Below are 23,361 nucleotides of genomic sequence, written 5' to 3'. Positions count from 1 at the left end.
AAATGTGTAAATATTAATGCTGCATGTATTGCACAGTCGAGCCATTAGCCAGAATTATTGTATTATCAATTATTGTATTATCAATTTGTGCGACAGTGACGGAGTCCGATCACTGACTGTAATAAAACTAAAAAATGAAATGAAAATAAAAAATACACTTGATACGTGAGTCAGGTCAAGTGGTTAGTCGGGAGCACCGGTAAGTATCATCGAACGAACCTCGGCTAGTTGATGACGTTGTTAGCGAACGAAGCCTGTGATTGGACGAGCTGAGAGGAAGTGGGGAGGCTAAGGAGGAAGTACAGTAACAAGTCAATGTGAACAGTTATCATACAGCATTTGATTGTAGCTCATTTTGCCACACGTTTATTATTATAATCTGTTTGTACGTTTTAGAGACATGGCGTGTTTCTTCAGAAGAAGAATAGCGGCAAAGGTAATGACGCTAAAAGTCCTGAAAGATGACACAGTATGCTAATGCAGCTTAGCAACATGCCCTGACCATGGAGGGGGCATAACCTCACTCTGGTGTTTATTGAAATCTTTTATCTGTGTGTGTATGTGTGTGTGTGTGTGTGTGTGTGTGTGTGTGTGTGTGTTTTGGTGTGTAGTTGGGCAGGACACTGCAGCAGTCTGAGGATGCCTTCATACCAGCTCTGTCAGCAGTTCCAGTTTTTAAGAAACAGTTAAGTGAGTTTATCACTACTTCTGTTCGTCCTCTGACAAGTGATGCTCCAGATGTGTCTGTCCTCTCATCAGTTTGTTAAATCTCCCTGAACTTGTCCTTCTCAGACAGACTGCTGACTTCAAACTGTCCATCAGCACATTACAAGTCAATGGGATTTTACCCTCCAGTGGAGACATTCAGCTGCAGACAGAAAACCTGGCCTCTCAGGTAAGAAACGATTTTTTGAGGAAGGGCAGGTAAAGTCTACAACAAATGTAATCTTTTAACAATGAAGTAAACAAAAAACGACAAGGCAAAGAAACAACAAATTAGGAGTCTTTTCATTACACTAATTTTACAGACATCTTTTGTTCACATAATTGTACCTTTTTTGCTGTTAAAAATCTTGAATACAAAAACATAAGAGGATGATCACCAAAAACAGACTTACAGTACAGAGACGTGTCCATGCTTTGAAATAAACTTATAATTGCCTTCCTCCTTCCACCATGCAATAGAAGTGACTTTAAAGGGATAGTTCAGATTATATGAAGCAGAGTTGTATGAGGCACTGATTGATAGTCTGTGTATTAGCTGCAGTAGATGGCAGTTGGCACTCCTACAGTTTGGAGAAACAGCAGGAGTGCAGTGTAGAAGCAATGTATTACTGTGGACAGGGTCAGCGGCAACATGTATTTTAGTCACCTAAAAATTAGCAGTGTGTTATATTTAGAATATTTTCACCATCAAACAGCCTTTTTCAATGGGAAACTGCTCTTATGTAATCCAAATATTGCTCTTTCCAAAGCCGCCAGACTCCATTTGTAAAATCATCTTACTCTACCGCTCTCTTGAATGGTTAATTTGTTTGTATTATTGTGTGATTTTCAATCTGAAGTAACCCTTTAAAACAATAGAGTCACACAATAACACAGATTAACAGATTGAGACAGCAGCAGACCAGCAACTCTTCTGTGAGGTAAAATTACTGTTTTTCCTTAAAGGAGACTAGTTGGTTTAGAGAGCGATAGTTAGCTTTTATACTGTCGGTTTCCCATCAAAAACTTCTGTCTGATTCCAAGGTATAGCAGTGATAATATTCTAAAAATAGCGTACACTGTCCATCTACTGGAGATCATACACTGACCATGGTTAAGTACCTCATACAACCCCACTTCAGAAAACCTTAACTACAGTTTTTACTGTGAATGATCCGCCATAGGCATGCGTAAAAGCTACAAGTCTTATTGCTGCTGCTTAATATAATCCTGAACTCAAAATAACGCACAGTCTTGTAGTTTATCTTGAAATCTACTTTTTATTTTTCAGTTGAAGCAGGACAGTGTGGTGGAAGACATATCAGCTGGACGTGGTGTGATCAACTTTAAAGTCAATCGCAAACTTCTTGTCCAGGTTCGTCAGTTAGATTTTCCTACTGTGGTGAAATAAACAACCTTGACTGCCTCCACTGTGGACATAACCTGCTCTTCTACATCTGTTTTAGAAAATGTTGGAGCCATTTGGAAAAGAGGAGGATGAGAAGTTTGGGTTGAATAGTGAACTTTTCAATACTTTGAAGAGAGGAACGACATTAGTTGAGTACAGGTATGTTTGATAGGTGTCTGTAACACTCCATGGGCTGTCTGATCCTTATAGATCATCATCAGACCGAATCAATGTGTTTTTATGTTGCAGCTCTCCAAATATTGCCAAAAAATTCCATGCTGGACACCTGAGATCTACAATTATTGGTGAGTTTTGGCTTTTGAGTTAATTTATTCAGTAATAGCTTTGTTTATTGATGTGCATGTATGTTTCCTTAGTAAACTAGATTCATTGCATCATACATGTCTGCCTATAGATGACAAGAAACAAAGATATATTTTGAAACAGCATCATCATTCTATGTTTTTTTTCACCAGAGAGTAGCATTTTACTTTCTTTAATACTTTTTTGATTTGTAATTGTGGATCGAATAAAACCTCAGCCACTCATGAGGCAGATCGTATTGCTGTTGCTCTGTTTCTTGCCTGACGTCTGATTCTTTTAAAATGGAAACCTACCTTTCACCCAGCTTTACACAGTGGGTTCATGACTTACTGTTTTTCATTAAACTAGAGAAATAAATTTTGTCAGATGTGAAATAGGAACCCTTTCCTCTTTGTTTTTAAATTTCTTTTTGTCATTTTAATCTTTTGCAAACCAACTTCAATGTCATGGCATTATTGTCATTATTTGTTATCTTTTTGTTTTTGAAAAATTAATTAAACAAAAGTGGCTGTTTAAAAACTGATTTAAGTGAACCTTATAAACAATGCTTATTTATATGATAGGTTGTGTAAAGAAAATTAATATCAGCCAAGGTATCTTTATGAGAGTTTCATCAAAATTGGTGCCAGCCACAAAAAATCTTGAATCAATTGATCTATACTGTTTCAACTTACATTTTGCATTGATACTAAAAACAGCCAACTGAACTAAAAATATAATCTCTGTATCCAGGTAACTTCATCGCTAACCTAAAGCAGTCCCTTGGACACAAAGTCATTCGGATGAATTACCTTGGAGACTGGGGCATGCAGTTTGGTGAGTACATAACGTGCAGTGTGTTCAAAAGTCGTCCTCTGGTCTCATAAAGACTCAAATTCTACTCTTGTGAGCGACTTTTTCCTGATGAAACCAGATTTCCTTCTTGGATTTCAGGTTTGCTGGGAGCTGGGTTTGGCAGGTTTGGATGTCAGGAGAAGCTGAAACAGAATCCCTTACAGCATTTGTTTGAGGTGAGTTTGCATCAGAGTTATTATCGTTTTGTATTTTTCATTAGTTTTTATTTTTATCTCATTTTTAGTCCTGACCGTCAGTTCAGTTTAGTTTCAGTTTCTGAAGTGAGTTTGCTTCTTTCAGTTTAGTTTTTGTGGTTAAAAAATGCTTTTTAAAAATCAGTGTCAGTTTTAATTTTAGCCTTGAATGAGTGTGAATTTTTATGACTTAAATGTTTATTGAATTTCACTTTCAACAACACAAAACCAACAAGACAGTCCTCCAAACAGCAGTAGACAGAAGGACGAAAAATAATAAACTGTAACACTAAGGTAAAGGAGAATAACAGTATCATGTAAAGTAAATTTGTCAGATGCCCACCGTACCACCGTTATACGACCAATCATATTCCTTGAAAGGTGAGCGTTTAAATGATGTCCATATGTTTCCAGCGTCCTACATTCATAACCCTCACAACTAGAGCTCTATATTCTACAGGGAGAGTCTCTGGATGTTTACAAATGCAGACAGCAGCATGTTGTGTGTATTTAATGAAAAAAGTGAATGTTAATGAAATCTGACATAGATAGTAACTGACAAGATAAACTGCCGTCCCACAGACTCAATATCCATTAAGAGTTTTGCTGTTAAAAAGGCTTTTCTTCAACAATAACCACAAGGCAGTTTGGTGGTTTATTTTGTGTTTTTGTTTTGCAGGTTTATGTTCAAGTGAACAAGGAAGCAGAGCACAACGAGGACATGAAACAGGCTGCCAGAGACTTCTTTAGACAGCTGGAGCAGCGTGAGAGTGAGGCCGTGTCGTTATGGCAACAGTTCAGAGAGATCACCGTGGACGAGTATCAGCACGTTTATAAGGTACAACCAGCTGGACTGAATACCAGCAGGACCAACTGAGGCTTGAACTCTGAAACTTAAACATGTGATGGAAGAAAAGAAAGTGTCAGTAAAACAAATCAAAAGTTGTAATGAATTCTAATCAAATTTGACATTGATTTCAACTCTTCCCAGCGGCTGGGCGTCCACTTTGACGTTTACTCTGGGGAGTCCTTTCACCAGGATCAAGCTCAGGAGGCGGTGCAGCAGCTGCAGAGCCGAGGCCTCTTGAAAACCTCTGAGTATGTGACAGTTTGAGTGATGATGATCTTTAATCAGTTACTGACAGGACAGACAGGACAAGATAACATGTTGGGAGGCCAAGCAGGTCAGCTGGCGGCTCCCAGTTGGTTTATTTACTGGTTCCAACTGACCACATACTTGGACTATATGAACTTAATGAATAATAATGTTTAGTTACCTGCTGTGGATTTTTTAGATGTGTGTTATGCTGTTTAGGTGTTGAAAGTATTGGCTAGGGACAGTTTTTTTTGTTGACTTTTCTTGTCCACATTACTTTGTTGCACACTACATCTTATATTTTGTGTTGGAAGTGCACATTGAAGTTACTGGAAAAATAAATAATTATATAAAGTGAATCAGCCAGGCCAATATTATCAGCTGATTTTAGCTTATCTCTGGTCTTTATTGGAGCACGTGTGTTTCAGTACAGGAATACCAAATATATGTTTGAGGTACTTTAGAAACAGTGGGTGCATTCTAATACCTATACTACCATACTATTGAGTATGCTAGAAAAGATTTATTATATCTCAATGTATAGTGCATAGTTCTGCAGCAATTAATGGTTTAGTTGTTAACTATTAAATTAACCACTATTAACTGACATTTTATCGACCAAACAATTAATCAGTCAGTCAAGAAAAAATAAATACTCAACAGATCAACAATGAAAATCATCGTTAGCTGCAGCCCTAATTATATGTCAAATGCAGTATGCCAACAAGTCCAAGATGCCACACTGCATCTGGTCACATTTTGCTCTGCTTTTCTGGCTCCTCTGATCCACAATCCTCTACGCAGCAGAAGGTTCGTCACACGGACTGAACTGCAGACAGAGCACAGACAGATGATGGCTCATTAGCTGCGTTCCAAATCGCTTACTTTGTCTTTTTACTTTATATTTTGTGCCGTAGACTGCGGCGTATATATGAGCAGCTGCAGTATGTGACTTGGAGCACAGCCACAGTTTCTGTTACATAATTTGTCCACCAGAGAGCACTAATAATATTTATTAACATCTATTCAGAGATGAGATGGAGACAGATTTTAGTCATTTTTATTTTCACATAATTCATAATAATAACTGAATGTATGCTCTTTTATTGCAGTTGATGTTGATGCATTATTAGATTACCAACCCGCTGACCTGGAGCTTACATGGACTTAATTTCATGGTAATTGTTGTATTTACAGGAAAGGAACAGGTGTAGTGGATCTTTCCCCTGGTGGAGACATGAGCAGCGTCTGTACAGTGCTCCGCAGTGACGGCACCTCTCTTTACATCACCAGGTCAGTACAAGCAGGAAACAGGCTGGGAACCAGACTGTTCTGCTCAGCTCATGTTTTCATTTGGCAGAGCGAACCTTGCTGATGCCACCGCTGAATTTTGAAGTAGTGAAGTACCGAAGTGATCCACAGTTTCAAAGTTTACATAATGCCACTTAAATCTTTAAAATTTTAATATTAAACATATAAATTAAAAGTAAGTTGGCTACAACTTTCATTTCACTGACATTTCTGTATTGTGTTATAAATGGCAAATAAATGGCTTTGATTCCTCAGCAATAGAGAATATTTAGATTATTTTAAATGACAGAGGAATGCAAAGCTGAGTTATCAGATGAATAATGCATAAATCATGATTTTTGTCATGGTGGAAGTGGCAGGGATCACTTATTTTCCATTTTCTCCATTTCAGAGATCTTGCTGCGGCTATCGACCGAACAGAAAAATACAATTTTGACGAGATGATTTATGTGGTAAGGAAACTGAACTGCACACTCAAGCGCTCTATGTTTACTATCTAAATTGTTACATTGCTGTCGTTTAAAGACATAATGGGGTAACTTCACATATATATTATCCTGTTTGACTGCATTTAAATTATGAATGAACTCCTCTTGACATATGGGGCAGGAAGCGCAGCTTTATGGTATTATTTGGATGTTTATTATGCTAACTTATAAATCTCATGCATGTGCACTCAAATACACACAGCCGGTGTCATCTGTGTTTATGGCTCTGCAGGCAGTGTAACTACTCACTTTTCATAACTAGCATCTCATGTAACAAATGTGTTTATCAATCTTGTTGGCAACAGAAACAAATATGCATAACAATATGACTAATATCTTGATTCCAAACACAAAAATGCAAAATGGATGTGTGGATATTTGTTTACCCAGTCTGAAAGTCATTGATTTGAATGTCTGTGACGTTTGTACCAGATTTGTCTCCACTAGTTGATTTCCTAGCTTGTGTGTTTTACATTCTGTCTTTTCCTTCTATTGTTCCATATTCATCAGTTTGCTGCATCTGAATTTTTTTTTCTTTTCAAGACAGATAAAAGTCAAGCGGGTCATTTCCACCAGTTGTTTCAGATCCTGCTCCTTATGGGACATTCTTGGGCTGACAGGTAGAAGGAAAAATATCTGAACGTGACCAAACACATAACATAAAACATGTTTAATGGAAGCTGGTTGATGTTAGTTAATCACAGATGTTAATTAGCTTTTAGAGATTAAAGAATTGTATTATTATAAAATGCCTTTGATAAGTTACTTTTCACTCTCTAATGGAAATGCACATTATTTTAAAGACAGAATTAAAATCAAATTCGTCAAATGTTCTGGTCAAAAATTATAGAAAAACTCTCTGAGATGTATGTCTTTCACACTTTGTAACCAAGCTCAGAAACATGCATCAAATCGGATGTAGCGATACTTAATTTAATCAGCACCGCGCCCACCACAGGCAGCTGTTTTAATTAGAAACATTTGTGTTTTGACTCATGTAAAGTGTTGGGTCTCTTTCTGGCAGTAGTGAAAAGTAACAAGTATATGTACTTACTCATTTGAAGAAAATTTTGAGGTGCTTTATTCAAGTATTTTATCTGCATTTTATAAATGTTTTTGTGTGTATATTTTATGCTACTTTATATCTCAACTATACTACATTTCAGATGGAAATATGATTTACTTTGATGATTTATGTCTGCCAGCTACTTTGGCTGACATATCAGGGCCACTGTCAGTTAAAAATAAAATGTTACCAGGGGATTGGGGTAATATTTTAAGAAAAACATCCAAGATGAAAACCATACATTTATGAGAAAAACAAAGTAATAAAATACAAGTTATAACCTGAATATTTTCTGAGATTATACAGTCATATATTTGTGAGTAAAGACTCATAATTTCTGATATTAAAGTTGTACTTTTTGGCCAAAGTCAGGATAATTTATATCTAACAGTTATTAATCCTGCATCTTTTTTCTCTGAATATTACCTCTCCTGGCTCCGTTTTTTTTTTTCATCTGTTTGCTACTGTTGAAATAAACATTTTCTCTCAAAGCATATAAACTTATAAAATATGATAAATTGCTATATATCAAAATGCTCAGTCTATAAAGTACTTCACATTAGTGTCACCACCGCCAGTGTCAACATTCAGTAAAATCATATTAACTCTGAAAAGGGCCATTCTGCGTAATGAGTACCTGTACTGTTTGAATATAAAACTTCTACTTGTAACGGAGTATTTTATAGTGTGTTACTGCTTTTACTTGCAGTAAAGAAAATAAATGTGTACTCCACTACTCGTTGCAGGTGTCAGCACGTGCCGTTTGGCCTGGTGCGGGGCATGAAGACCAGGAGCGGTGAGGTGGTGTTTCTGGAGGACGTGCTGGATGAAGCTCGTGCCAGGATGCTGCACAACATGAGCCAGTCAAAAAGTAAAGTCTGTCACACATTCAGGCAGTGAACACACATGACTCTGTGCTAAAAGCATGACGTGTCCTAGTATTTAAATTTCTACATGCAGTCAATACTCGAGTGCTCAAGCATCAAAATGGACCTTTGATACATGAGTATAATTATAGATAGATAGGTTCTTTATTGTCCTCATACAAGGAAATTTCTTCGCCACAGTCTGTACATCACCTCCGATCAAAACATAGATACATAACAGCAAAAAATAAATACAGGACAGACATCGTTCCATTCCTGAATACCAGTCATTTTGGAGGCATTTTGAAATATGAATGATGTTACTAAGAAAACTATCCAGTGTGGGAATAATGAACCTGTATTTGGGGATAAAAGTGACAGCAGCTCTCTGTCTTTCCACAGCAACAAAGAAAATGGACAACCCAGAGGACACAGCAGAGAAAGTGGGAATCAGTGCACTGATTGTCCAGGTGAGCTGGCTTTAAAGTTTACATCCAGTACTTTACTATTCAGTCAAATATACAACTATCACCAGTTTCATTTCTTAATGTGATAAAAGAGACTGAATGTTTTCCACTGACGTTGTTTCAGGACTTCAAAGGCCCCCTGCTGTCAGACTACACATTTGACTGGGACAGGATGCTGCAGGCTCAGGGAGACACAGGAGTCTTCCTCCAGTACACACATGCTCGACTCCGCAGGTCTGTATTAGTAGTGGAATGCCTTGCATTGTTTTTATTTATTTTATATTTTGGATTATTACCAATAATGCATTAACACATATGCTTTATTTCATTGTTGTAACTCGTTGAGATGGAGCTAAATCTAAGTACTTAAAAGGTGGTTCACAGTTTTCCAGTCTGTCTTAAAACAATAGTCAGTTCCCCAGAGATGTGATTTGCTCGTTTTATTGTGACCCATATCTGTGTTCTGCTTTACTCTGAATAACATACATGGCTTACCTCGTGATTATTGTTGTTTTTATTTTTTTTTATTGATTCTAGGGTGTCAATTTCATATCTGGCCAGGGACTATTACAATAATGTTTACAAATATGCACTATCCCTAAGAAAGAAAGAACTATATTCCTTTAAGTAACAAAGAAGACATTTTGTACTAAAAAGACAAAAAAGACAAATTCTTCTGAACCTGCCATTTGAATCTGCAAAGTAGCAATGAACTACAGCTGCCAGAAGAATTTAGTAGGGTTAAAAGTAGCTTCAAGTCTGTGAAATGTGGTGGAGTAGAAGTAACAGTGGAATAAAATAGAAATAATCAAATTAAGTTCGGTACTTTATTAACTATATGTGCTCAGGCTTGCACAACCAAGAAGCAAAAGCATGTTTTTATTTTAAACACTGCACCAGTTGATGTCAATTACCAGGTCTCCATTGTTGTTTTAGTGTTTGTTTGCAATGTAAATCACAAGCCAGTTAGTACACTGACCCCTCACAGTCCCTACTGGGATTAAGTCTGTGTTAAGGTTAAAAAAAACATTAAAACAACATATTATTTTTTAAATATAAATCCATATATGTACGGTATTTAATACAAATGTACTCCAACAGGATGCTCATTCACACTTTTACTGTTGTGTTCTTGCTGTAGTTTAATACAGAGAAATGAAAGCGTAGAAGCAGGTGTATTCGATCCATCCCTCCTGCTTGAACAGACGAGTATCACCATCCTGCAGCACCTCCTTCGGTAAGCAAATCACTTTTAAAAACCTGTCATCATCCCTTTTATTCCTCTGCATGTTGTCAAATATGAGACAGTAAAAGAAGCTGTCAATAATTAATATTTGCTTCACGTTTTACATGATCTGCTCTGTTTGTTTGTAGCTATGATGAGGTTTTGTACCAGTCAGCCCAGGATCTGCAACCCAAACACCTCGTCAACTTTTTACTTAAGCTGAGGTAAGGAACAGGATGTTAGTCCTGAGGGGTTGGGAACTGTGGCCACTCGTTGTTTACCTGGTTCATTGCAGTCCATGTAACCATAAAGGTACTGGCCACATGCGGGAATTAAACTGTTTACTCATGTTTTTCCTCTCCAATCTCTTCTAGCCACCTGATCGCCTCAGCACACAGAGAGCTGCCGGTAAAAGGAAGCTCTCAGGATGTCGCTCAGGTACAGAGAAAATCACTCATGCACTCATCTATGGTTTCTCCTTTAAATAACAACAAGGATGCAACATTGTACAGTCACTTGATCCTCATCATCCTAGACCAATACATTTGAGTAATTATCATAGCTACAAAAGACTATTTCCAAATCTAATGAATCATCAAGCAAGCAAGTTTGCTAACGTTAGCCACCATAAGACACTGGTCATACCAGACCAAGTGAAGTTGTAATGAGTGAATTAAACTTACGTTTTATTTCTTTTTAATTAATCTTTTCATTTGTATGAAAAGGATTATGCCTAAATTAAATATAAATATTCAAAAAATTAAGTGTCATCTCATTTGCTAAATGTCAACAGGCAAGGTTCAGACTGTTCAGCGCAGCCTGCTCAGTCTTGGCCAATGGGATGAGGATTCTCGGCATCACACCGGTTGATAAAATGTGAAACTTGTTTCAATGCTGTAGTTAAAACTGTACTGTAAATAAAAAGAAAGCCTTACATTTTCAAAATAACATCATCTTCCTTAATTGAACTCGCCACGGGAGCATTTTTCTTTTCCTGATATTGTCTCAGGTGTTTTCCACTCACACAGACTTGGTTTTATACTAACTACTTTTATACAATTTATATAATTTTAAACATGGTATTGAAAAAAAGGTTTGACAACCTTACTGCAGGATTTGTTGTATTAGCATTAATTTTGGCTTGGTGCACTGAATAAACTGGTAACTAAGTGTAGGCTACATGATAACATGGTAAAAGCCTGAAACTAAATCTGCATGTGTAAGGCAGAAAAACAGCATCCTCGCCTGCTGATGATCCTTGTAAAAGAAGAAACACTTTTGCTCTTGTGTTTTTGATTCGGAATTGCGAAACAGAAAAGAAACCACTGTCCAAACGCTCAGAATTTGTGAGGAATCGATATACTGAGGCAGGCTACAGTCATTAGGTTATGAATGGACAATTACTGAGTGAATGATCAGTTGCTGCTTTTATCAAATTTCCATTCAATTTTAATAAAAAGCTTTAAAACTGAAGGCGACACAGATGTGATAAAGATTACAAGACACTGGAGAGATGATATTTATAAACATAAGCACATGCAGTCAGTTGTCATTCTTCTTTCAAGTAGGTTCTCCTGTGACTCTGGCACATTCAGCAATGTGATATGGACATAAGACACTCACACTGCACAGTGTAAAACAGACTAATTACTGATTGAGGAAAAAACTCCCTTGATAAGGAGTTGTGATAGCTATATGCCCCCTATAACAGATATACAGAGGCATCAAAATAAAAGTAACAATGTCCTGTTACTACTTCGCTCCAGCATGGCTTCACTGATTGCTTCACTGTAAAAGCAGCTAGCTATACGGTTACAAAGTAAAAAAATTAAATGTGTTTTTCTGTTGTTCATATCAACTGAAAGATGGCTAGAATCTGGCAACAATAAGATTTTCTTAAAGTTCATAGTACTGTCACCAGTCCCATGCGGGTGGAAGTGGGCTGGATTGAGGGAGCAGCGAGTGTTCGTTTGGCTCCCTGTCCTCCCCGCATCAGGAGCTCTTTTAGGTCCCTAGAAAAGTTGACCCCAACACAGACCTGGTCCACCAGCGAGAGAGACTCCTCTGCTGCAGGTCGGCGACTCACACAGTCATCAGTTTCTGTTTGGACTCCTTGTCTGTGTCTTGTTGGCTCAGTTTAGATGTGTCTTGCTTCGGAAGTCCATACAGGTAGATAGAAACACACACGAGGATGGCTCCAGAGGCAAATGAGATCGCTGCACAAGAGGGGGAAAAAAAATGCAAAATAAATTTAAAAAACAGACATTTGTGGAACTGAATAAATTGCAGTCTTCTGCTTATGAATATTTTCTCAAAGTTTCAAAACAGGACATAACTGGGAGACCTAATTATTTTACAAGTGTTGAAATTTCCTAATAAGAACCATGCGATTAAGATAGAAGAAACGGAGAGAAAGTTCTTGAGTAGTTATGAGTTTGAGTTGTTTTCTCTGCTACATCTGAAAACAACCTGAAACACTGACCCTCAGTCTAGTAGCTTCATTAGACATGTCCAGTTATGTCTGAGCCACCAGAGGACAGAGACAGGATGTTTTTTTGGTGATATTACTATGCAAAATTTTATGCAGCTGGGTGGCTTCAATCTCAAACAAAAATGCTTCTTTTATTTGTGCAAACAGTCAAGTCATGAGCCACACCACCACAAGCACAAAACACACACCAGTCATCATCAGTAAACCCACAATGCAGTTATGAAAAGCTAACATACTTATCTGTAGTCCAAACAAGATGACAGACGCCACAGTTGAGAGAACGATGGCGGCTGCAGCGGAGAAACCCTTCATGATGTTGTCTGTGTACTTCACTACCACAGACGTGTACAGGCCGCCTACACTGGCCAAGACTGGAAGCAAAAAAAGCAATGTCAGCTAAAAATGCTATTAAGAAAAGAAAAAGTTAAACAGAAAACATCCGCAGGTTTGGTTGTACTTACATACTACAAAGCACACCCAGGGTGTGTAACCGAAGAAGAAGCCTTTCTCTAGGACCTTTTCACCATCGTTCATGTAAACCCCGAACAGAGTGACAACGATGCCAGACAGGTACATTTGGATGTTTCTCACCCACAGAGACGTGTCTGAGCTCTTCAACACCTTCTCAAAGTACACACCTTCATTAGAAAGGAGACACAGAACTGTTAGGTGCAAGTAAATTTTCCACACATATTTTATGGTGGTATCTCAAATAACCTTAAAGACAAGATGACAGTTTTGACTCCTCCAGGACAAAAGCAATGCAGATAAAATAGTTAATTTACTTTAAGCAACTTGGTATAATGCTTGAGTGCAAATCATGTGTTTACTCGGCTGGTGAATGTTTGTTTCATCAGTAAAAGCATGTGCATTATGTGTGATAGTTAATCAATAATGGACTAAACAGGTCAAACTTTTACAAGTATTTTCCTTTAAATATTGTGCTATTTTTACCTGCAAATCCAGAGCAAAGCACGGCAATAGCGATGGCCATGAACCCAACAAAAGGGTTTTGCTCAATCTGGGGAAATTAAAATTAAAAATTAATCCATGATAGCGTGAGTCACAGGACATGGAATAGAATTCACAGAGTAAATCGACATTTAAATTTTAACTTTGGCACCGCCCACCTGAACTTTAGTGGCCTCTGCAGGCTTCCACTGGACGAGTGTTACGCCCCCGCAGAGCATGAAGACAGAGAACCACTGCAGCCGGCTGAGAGAGCGGTTCAGCATGAGGACTGTACACAAGGCCGTGCACGGGATCTTCAGCTGATAGGTCACCTACATGGGAAAACATACGTTAGGTCTACTATCTATTGATTTTTTTAAACCTATTTCTGGAGAAAATGTGAAGTGAGTAGTACTATTCTGCTTCAAACTGATACAGCTCCACACATACAGTAGATGTTACAGTAACCACAGAGAATAACCACTGTCTAGTACTACTACTCATCGTGAACTTCAAGTATTTTCAAAGGTCATTGTTCTTCCATACTGTTAGCATTCTACCCTAAAACCTAAGGCCAAAATGGGCTACAGACTCAGCTTTTGTGGCCAAACATTATTTGTCTTGTAAAGCTGAAATGATTAGTTGAATGACAGAAAATTAAAATATAAATTTAAATGTAACTGATCAATTATTGGAATAATTAATCCAGAAAATAGGAGAAACATTCACTGGTCCCATATTTTCAAATGTCAGGATTTGCTTTTTTCTGATTTAATTAAAATATCTTTAGTTTTGGACTGTTCGTTGGACAAATCAAGGCTGTTTCAAAACACTGAACTGTTCCACTGAAAAGGCTTAAGTCCAACATCTTAGCTGCAGAGTTGTATTTGATGTGGCTAACTGCCAAGCTACAACAAAGATATCAAAGATGGCAGCGATTAAATATAAATTAATATTATATTAATCTGCACATCATTTAGTTTCAATATTTGCGCAGCTATCAACATGACGACTCAGTTTAAGATAGTGCCAATGTGCTTTATTTGACAATGTCAATCATAAAGGTACAAATTATTCTCCACTGTAGACAAGAGTCTTAAAAGACAACAAATAGTAATGAACTACTATCCAACTGCGTTTATTAGCGTAAACTATTAGTTTAGAAATTAATTGGCAACTTTGAGATTTTTTGGGGGGCTTTTTGATTTTGATAATTGACTGATCGTTTCAGTAATTTATTTAATAAAAACTGAAAGCATTGTGTTTTTCAGCTTTTACAATGCTATGATTTGTTGCCTTTAACTATTTTACGTCACTGTAAACTAAATTTCTTCGGGTTCTTGGATTATTTCTCAGTCAAAATTACATTTTTAGACTTCACTCTGGAAACGTGATATTTTTCAATATTTTACAGACTAAGCAATTAATCGAGAAAATAATGAGCAATTCCATTGCAATATTTATTTGTCACCAATGCAGCTCTTTACAGTCTACACTTTAAAGTCAGTGGGTGCAGCACAGACACAAAAACTTCACTAACAATCCACAACCAGCTGTTGTTTTAAGTATGTATACTGTACATACATTAATTTGCTCACCTGCCAAAAAACAGGATTCACTTCATACCTGATAAACTGCCGCATCGAGGTTACTCAAGGCAAGAAAGGCCATGTTGTTCTGAACTGCATACACTATCGAGGGCACACTCAGCTTCATCAGCTCTTTTGGGCTGCAGAATACATGTTCCACTAAGGCGTTCTTCAGTCTGACAGGGCTTCCTGTTTCTCTGGAGGAGGAAACATAAAAACAGACTGATGAAGAGGAAGAAGTATAGGTGCTTTAGATGATTCACTTAAATAGACATTCATTCCACTTATGGATGTTGCTGAATCAATGTTTTTGAGTTTTCTTCTGAAGTCTACAAGTGTTTAACCAAAAAGACAGACAAAAATCTATTTCAGTGTATGACTCAGGAAGGCCACTAAGGTCCTCTGCTGGAACCACATTCCTAAATATCTGAGGGTGGCTAACTTGGCACTTTAGCCTGTCTTTCAATTGAATGCTTCATATTTTAAGCCGTTCTTTTATTTTTGATTGATCTGATTTTTACTTACAAGGGAATAAGACAAACCTTTTATCGTGATCAGAGTACATTATTCACATATACTCCTGTCGTCAATGTTATAACAGGGCATGTAGTGATGATAAACACTTACTTCGTCAGCATCCCCAGACTCAGTATTAATTTAATGACCTCAGTGATGCACACTGCAGTTGTGGAGAAGTACAGATCTCCCGATGAGATGGTCCTTGTGTACCGCAGTGCCACTGTGTATGTAGCTGCCACCAGTGTCATCACTGTCAGGCAGTACAGCTTGAAGACCACACTCACATTTTCTGAGGAGAGACAAAGAAAATGTAGTAACAATTGTAACTTCAGTGTTGGAGAGGCTTTGTTGGAAAACCCTCTTTGCAAACAAATATTAAAATTATGCAGTTTTGTGTCCTTGACATTAGTCAGTATGGAAGCAATTGTAAAATAATAATAAAAAAAATGTAGTTTCAGTAGTAATACAATGAATGAACAAAAACTAATTTAACTACTACTCGTTACATTACATGTTCAGGAGTTTTTGGTCCACCAACCAAATGGCTTATAAAATGTATTCAAATTTAACACTCAATAGATTACGAAGGGTTTTGGCTGGTGAGTGAAACAAGTCTACCACCCACCTGCATATTTTATCAGCGGTTGGCTGGTGCTAATTTTTGGTCCCTGCATGTACCCTGATGTCACTCCCCATCACTGAGTAGGTTAAACTGATGTAGCTAACGGTCATTTCATTTTAGTATCAACCTGTATGTCTGGCGTTAGTTTAGTCTATTTAATCGTCACAACAAGTTTGACTTCGTTAACTGAAAACGACACCATAAAAAGTGGCTACCAGCTCATTTTGTGCACTGCTCCCTCCACCTACTGAGGGTCCTTTTAACAGCGACAGCTAGCATTAGCAGGATGTTAGCTTGCGTTCACTGGATAAACTCACCGACAGCCATCGTTGCTCTGGTTTGAGTCCGTAAAAGTGACAACGAAGTCAGTTACTCTGCTCAGGTTACATGTCATTAAAACTAATCCACATATTCGGTGTTGACTGAGGAATGTTGCTCAATGAGCAACACACAACGAAATGTGTCTGGTCAGATTTTTTTTCCTGTTTGGCATCGCTTTCCCTGCATTTCCCAGAATGCAGCGAGAGTCGACTTCACGAGGAGTGTTTGTTTTCTCCACCCAGTTCAGAAAACCGTTATATTCCGCGTTGACGGGTCTGATTTAGAAACTGAGCTCAAATGTATGCGCCTGCATGCAAGGATAAAAATGGTTAACATTAATTTCTGACCTTCAAAGTTGTAGTATGAAGATTAACTGAAGAGTTTATTAAACAAAAGTGCACATATCAATATTTTAAAGAGTAAAAAACGGTGCAAATTTTATCATTTATACATTCAAACTAACAAGTCAAGGGGAAACCGTAATAAAACCATAAACATAAACATATTTATAAAGCAAATACGTAATAAAACATAGTTTACATGCATATTTTATATGAAACACATTATCTTACAGTCTTTGTGGCTTTTTATTATTACAAGATTTAATGTCTTATATATTTTTCAAAATTTTTATAAAAAACTGAAAAAGGGACTTTTAGCAAGGAAACTTGTTTTTATGTATATAGATTTTGGCCAGTAGTGCTATTAATAGATGTATGACATATATCTTGTCCTCTTAAGATTTTTTTTCTGTTCTTCAAGATAAACCTACAGTATGTCTTTAGAAACCAAAACAAAAGCCTGATACCCTCTATAAAATATGATTGAAATTCCTACATTTTTGTGATTTAACTAGGCGTAACCTTGAAGAATTAGTATGAAAAATATGACTGGACAGAGAAAACTCTGGCTTAAAAACCATTTTACATATAATATGCATCTTTTATCTATTTTCATTCATTTTAATTTATTAACTTTTTGATTTTTTTAAATAAAAAAGAGAAGGTGGTGTGGTGGTGAAGGTGTATAGCTATCATTATGCATTGCATTAAGTGTAAAAACATTATTTTTGTGTTGCTTAAGTAACCTGCATGATCCATGGTCCATGATTGCAGACCTGCAATCCTTTTAGTCTGCTGTCAACGTAGGTCAGTAACAGGAAATATATGAGTAAACAGTATAAATACTGGTGAGCTACACAGCAGTAGGGCAGAATTATCAGGTCTTAAAATACTTTAACATGCACTGAAAAATGTAAATTAAAAAGATAATATACTAAAAAATTAGTATTTTGTTATAGATACAATATTCACATCTGAATATACAATAAGAGAGGCATAAGAAAACACAGATTCGTTGAATGCATATTGTTCGGATTTATTCATTTTTGACAAAAAAAAAAAAAAACATGTTCCAAGTTTCATTCAAATAATTTGCCATCACTTAAGAACTACTTTTCTGATCAAATTTATCATCATATCTGACCACATAAAATAAAATGGGGATATCCGAACTCTTTATAGGTTCAGTGAAAATGACTTCAAGAATATGATCAAAATGACTCACGTTAACATTAATAGGATATAATTATTTTTGCTTGGATAATGGTCTTTTATTCTGGGAAATACTCTAATACAGCTCATATTAAAGAAAACTTACTTTGGAATGAAGAACTTCTGACACAGTGTCACATCGAGCACTCAAGAAAGGAATGTATTGCAATGCACTGCTAAGTGACTAAATCTTCTTCACCAGTGTCGTTAATGGCTATTCAGACCTCTACGTAACAAGCTGTCTATCTGTCTGAGCTTCTTGTAGGGCAGCAGGAGTGAATCCTCTCCCTTTGACAGCAGCCAAAATCCCACCACACCAACACATTTTACCTACATCACAGCCTGTCAGGCACATTTTGAAGCTGCAGGCGATTTTAAATGGGTAGAAAAGCAATGGTATTATCACCCATCATAGAAGAGAATCTAGGATGTTTAAAGTTATGGTAAAATGTCCACCACTTCTTGTTTAAGGACCCAGCTTGTGGTTTTATTTTGGTGTTGCTCTACTCACAAATGGCACACTGTCCATGCAAGTCCATGCACTGCTGCTGGAGGGAAAGCTGTCATATGCACAGGTTGAGCGCTGCGGCGGCAACACAAGTGAACTCAAGAGTTGTCTGAGGGAACATGCTCAAAGCCCTCACTCTCCCTCACCAGCGCTCTCTCCAGGATGACGCGGCCCTCTTTGTAGCGCTGGCTTTCCTCGGTGGCGAACTCGTACATCCAGCCCAACTTGCTGTTGCAGTTCTTGCAGCTGACGTCCCGCACCATGTGTCTCCCGGTCAGCATCACTCTATCCTGCACCTCACTGTGCTGCAGATTCACAACCTGGAGGGCAGCAGTCACATATGTGTCACTGTGACAGTTGACTGCTTTTTAATAGAGAGATTTTTTAGGTTTCAGCAAGTTAAGTCTGAAAGGTATAAAATAGTTGTAGATGCAAAGTGAATTTAAAGCACAATTAGGCTGGCAAATCAATTTTTTAATAAATAATAGTAGTATAAGCTTTAAAGGGATAGTTCATATTATTTGAAGTGGGTTGTATGAGGTATTTATTGTTAGTCAGTGTATTAGCTACAGTAGATGCTGGTCGACACGCCCCTATTTTGGAGGAGGAGGAGGAGGAGGACAAGCAAGGAAGATAAGCAATGTACTGTGTGGTCAGGGTCAGCAGCAAAACCCATTTTAGCCACTTAAAAAAACCCCATCTAAAACAAACAAACAAAAAATCAGTATCAGTTTAAGTTTATGCTGTATTTATAAAACTTTAATTGCTTTATCTTGCCATCAGAAAGGCTTTTCTGACAGGAAACCACCCGCATGTAAGCCAAATATTGTACTTTCTCCCTCAACCAGACACCTATTGCAAAATCAGTCATTTTACCTTGCAGAACACAGGGTTTTTTGGTAATACACTCACTATAGGTAAGTACCTCATACAACCTTATTTAAAATAATTCAAACAGTCTCTTTAATGACATTAAGAGACTACAGCCATACACGAATGCAAGTTGATTTGTTCAAATTAGGACCAACTCTTTAATTTTTGTTCAAACTCTCTCCAAAGTTATATTAATGCTAATTCTTAAATTCTGTAATGTTATCTATCATTAATCAGAACTATTCTGTGCCAGCTGATGTTGGTATGACACTGCCACCTCCTGGACTGGACTTTTAAAGTTCACTTACCTGTTAATGAGGAACTGATCATGTAGAAACTACTGTAGAAACCTGACACTGGGTGATCCTTTATCATCCCAAGATGTATTTTGAAGTATTTTAGCCATGGTCCAGTTAAACTTAATGCAACACTACTTGACGTTCAGGTACCTTGTTGAACAGGAAGGCGCGGCCAGTGGCTCCAGTGAAGCGTGTGGAAATAAGTTCAGCTCGATTGGTCAGGATGGTGTCACAGTTGGCACAGGAGAAGAGGCGAGTCCCACCAATGTGATCCAAGAAGATCCGTCCCATTTTGTCTACCACCAGCAGATACAAATAAACACATTCAAAGAACAAAGCCTTGTTAGATCACGAGTCACACAATTCTGAAGCAAATGAAGGCACTGTACGACCCAGTACATATAATATAAATGTAAATACAACAAGCAAAAATTTATAATTTCTCTTCTATTTTCTTTATATGGGTGAGAAATATCATGATGTAACCAATACTGTGAGATGCCCGAGATTTTGCTATGTTGTATTACAAATAATATTTGACCAGGAGCATCTAAACTTACTGAAGTAATAGAGCTGTGTACTTTAACCACCTCTGGGATAACTCTCCCTTTAATGTCTATTGTATTAGGCCATTTTGGGCCATGTTGCAAATCAACTACAAGGACTGTTTTGATGATAAAGTATCTTGATTTGTCACATATCTCACTTGTCAGATTTTCCAAAGGCATTCCAGGCTGATAAATTTTTCCGTTAAGAAAATCAAAACTGGTTTTCCATAAAATTAATATTCCAATATATATCAATATTGTGACAGTTTTTACCCATTCTGTGACATCAGGCTGCAACTACAATAATTATTTTGAATGCTGAACAATCTGTTGATTATTTTTAAGATTAATCGATTAGTTTGATCTGTAAAACGTCAGAAAATGGTGAAACATTTCGATCAGTTTCCCACAGCCCAAGATGACATCTTCCAATGTCTTCTTTTGTCCACAACCCATGGAAATTCAATTTACTGTCAGAGAACCAGAGAAACCAGGAAATATCCAAATGTAAGAACCTGGAATCAAAGAATTTTGACATTTTCTCTTTAAAAATGACTTCATTCGTCAATTTACCGTGGCAGCTTTTTATCCATATTGTTCACTTCCTTTTTCAGACACCCAATTTATGAAAAGCGTGACATTTAAGGGATGAGTCCTGATGAAAAACCATGTTAGCCTGTAAAAAATACATAGTCAAAGTAATGTATTATCATGATTTGTCACAACAATTAGTATTTATTTATTTGCATTCATGTCTATTGTTATTTACAATCATTGTTTGTGCCTTTAATTGCCTCTGCAATACAAACTACACCGTTGAAGATGAATTTTATGCTGAGTCTCTGTAAAGAAAATAAGTGCTATGGAATGCTGGAATTTCCAGGACTCACTGGAAGGTATCACCAGTTGTTTTTGATATAACACGGTTAAGCAAAAGACAAAAAAACATTTTACCGTGGATTAGCTTTCTATCATAAACTAGCAAAAGCTGTAAGTTTGATTAAATCGGAAAACAACGCTAATGTCTGCTTCATTGCCTTTCAGAAGAGAGGAAACAACGTCAAAGACATTCAGCCCATCGCTAACGGCCAAACAACGGTCAGCGTTAAATTTCCTACCTCGTAACGTTAGCTAGCAGAGCAGCAGTTGGGAGAAGAAAAGGATATTTTTTCGTCGAAGTGTCTTTAATCACCTGTATGTCTTTACTCTCGAGTGATTAAACGGGTCCCTGTTCACTGTGTCGAGTTTGACAACAACAATAACAGATGAGAGCAGTTGATGCAACCAGGCAGTACAATGACGTTTTCAAGCTAGCAACAATAAGAACATCTTCCGCACAGAACTTTCACAGTAAAACTCGGTTAATAGCATTTATTAAGACAATCCCACTTTAAATTGTAATGTTCCAATAATGATGATCATAATCAAAATGTTTATCATCTTAAACTTGTAGCAGAGTATGTACTGAAGACCGCAGTCCACACTTCGATGTCTGTGACCAGCATTTGTTTTCAATTACACAGTCTATGCTTTTATTTTGAATGCTGAGTCTCCCCGGTGTTTCCCGTGTATCACCAGTCGCTTAATGCCGCTCCAATTAATGACCAAAAGGGGGCAGTAGAGCAGTCCTGTATACTCATCAAGGAGGTGACCCATAACTACACTAATAAAATACAATAAATAAATGAATACATTACATTGTTGCAGTAAGTCCTTTACTAATGACAATTTGATATAATTTTCTAAAGTTCACTGGATCAGCAGTTCAACTTTAGAGCGCAACAAGGCCACCAAGGTACAAAAGTAATATAGTAATATCACCAGTAACGTAACTATTTACTTTTGATACCAATTGAAAAGTAATCATATTAGTTTTTAAAGTAGTCATAAGTAAGAAGTAACTTATTACACATCCCGAGTAACTTGCCAAGCACTGTAAATCTGAATTAAGAAAAAGGATAAAATATATATGGAGCTTATAAAGCTAACAACTAAAACAATCTGCATTATGTTTTGTTAAAAAATGTTTTAATTTTCATTTTTTTGAGTAGCATAAAGGGAACTCCAACTAGCATCTTATTATTGAACCATAAAATTATCTATAAATTGAACTAATTTAACTTATACCTTATCCTAATTTATTGATAACTCATTTCATTCATTCATTCATTTAATACTGCAGAAAGTAAATACATTACAGCCATGGTGAAGCCTACAGATTCAGCAGCCTGCTGGAAAGAGGGGGAAAAAAAGCAGAACATTGTGTGCTTGTTATCAAACATTATAGATCAATTTATCATTGATCAAGGTTGCCACAGTTCCTAGACAGCATATGCAGCCAAGTATTTATCATCATATCATCACATATCATGTATCATAAATATCCTGCAGTCAAGTAACAGATTGTTCTTATGGCTAAGATTATCAATGCAAAGATACTGTCATTTACCTGGCAATACACTGTGTGGCATATATCCAAAAAAAGGCAGGTGTAATAGAACATCCAACATGCTTGACTGCAAACCCTTTTAATCCAAACTCACATACCGTCCTGTGTCACCTCCACCTTGTGCACTTAATCCTCCCATGGCATTTCATACGTCTTCAACAGATGGTTTAAAAACCTCAAATCCTCCCACTTTAAATTATGTGATAAAGAAACAAAGGCATTAGCAGTGTCCCAAAATACCACAGAGAGATCTGTCTCTCTCCTCCTGACTGCATCTGGTGCCAAATCATGTTTGTGTGCTCTGAGCAGCCAGAGATGCAGTGATCAGTAACATCCATCTGCTGGTCTATTGCTCCAGTTGGTGGGATATGAAGGCAGCTCTGTCTCCCTGCACCCTTTCTTGTTGTTTCTTCTGTTCTCTCCTTTGATATTTCACTTTCAGGAAGAGGAACTAAAGGAACTGATTGAGGAAATCTAAGTCAATCTTTGTAGAAAGCTACACAACTTTTTGTTTAATTGTTTTTCAGAAGACTCTGATCTCCTCAAAGCTGCCAGTAGTTTCTTCACATTTCCATAGCGTCAGAGTTTTGGCTGCTTGTCCATTACTTCATACGTTTTCTCAGACAAGTGTGTGCACAACAAGTAAATTAGACA

The 23,361-nt window shown here is 37.2% G+C and overlaps 3 protein-coding genes across 4 annotated transcripts; 1 reads left to right on the top strand and 2 right to left on the bottom strand.

Moving 5' to 3' along the window:
• Nucleotides 1–277: 277 nt before the first annotated feature.
• Nucleotides 278–10,955, top strand: rars2 (arginyl-tRNA synthetase 2, mitochondrial). The gene is made up of 20 exons (XM_084737361.1): nucleotides 278–436; nucleotides 612–685; nucleotides 793–895; nucleotides 1,997–2,080; nucleotides 2,172–2,272; nucleotides 2,363–2,418; nucleotides 3,170–3,253; nucleotides 3,371–3,447; nucleotides 4,145–4,303; nucleotides 4,457–4,563; nucleotides 5,759–5,854; nucleotides 6,264–6,324; nucleotides 6,904–6,980; nucleotides 8,173–8,297; nucleotides 8,695–8,762; nucleotides 8,884–8,993; nucleotides 9,901–9,996; nucleotides 10,134–10,208; nucleotides 10,359–10,422; nucleotides 10,778–10,955. The coding sequence occupies exons 1-20, from the start codon at nucleotides 401–403 to the stop codon at nucleotides 10,862–10,864; spliced, it is 1,740 nt and encodes a 579-aa protein (XP_084593487.1). The 5' UTR covers nucleotides 278–400; the 3' UTR covers nucleotides 10,865–10,955.
• A 455-nt stretch (nucleotides 10,956–11,410) lies between these two features.
• Nucleotides 11,411–16,674, bottom strand: slc35a1 (solute carrier family 35 member A1). The gene is made up of 8 exons (XM_084737360.1): nucleotides 16,474–16,674; nucleotides 15,643–15,823; nucleotides 15,053–15,212; nucleotides 13,606–13,758; nucleotides 13,430–13,496; nucleotides 12,937–13,113; nucleotides 12,712–12,846; nucleotides 11,411–12,200 (listed from the first exon to the last, which is right to left on the bottom strand). The coding sequence occupies exons 1-8, from the start codon at nucleotides 16,481–16,483 to the stop codon at nucleotides 12,067–12,069; spliced, it is 1,017 nt and encodes a 338-aa protein (XP_084593486.1). The 5' UTR covers nucleotides 16,484–16,674; the 3' UTR covers nucleotides 11,411–12,066.
• Nucleotides 16,675–17,833: 1,159 nt separating this feature from the next.
• On the bottom strand, nucleotides 17,834–21,600 carry LOC146314381 (protein yippee-like 5). Of its 2 annotated transcripts, none has more exons than XM_084738045.1 (3): nucleotides 21,451–21,600; nucleotides 19,861–20,006; nucleotides 17,834–18,858 (listed from the first exon to the last, which is right to left on the bottom strand). In XM_084738045.1, exons 2-3 carry the CDS (start codon nucleotides 19,999–20,001, stop codon nucleotides 18,637–18,639), a joined length of 363 nt encoding a protein of 120 aa, XP_084594171.1. In that variant the 5' UTR covers nucleotides 20,002–20,006; nucleotides 21,451–21,600; the 3' UTR covers nucleotides 17,834–18,636. The 2 variants fall into 2 exon arrangements, with proteins under 2 accessions (XP_084594171.1, XP_084594170.1); XM_084738044.1 differs by having other exon boundaries at nucleotides 21,377–21,569.
• Nucleotides 21,601–23,361: the final 1,761 nt, after the last annotated feature.

Source organism: Lutjanus erythropterus, chromosome 15 (genome assembly GCF_056507025.1).
Source record: "Lutjanus erythropterus isolate fLutEry1 chromosome 15, fLutEry1.hap2, whole genome shotgun sequence".
NCBI classification, from domain to species: domain Eukaryota; kingdom Metazoa; phylum Chordata; class Actinopteri; order Lutjaniformes; family Lutjanidae; genus Lutjanus; species Lutjanus erythropterus.
The sequence above is the reverse complement of the archived record's forward strand: the minus strand, read 5'-3'. Positions and strand labels throughout refer to the sequence as shown.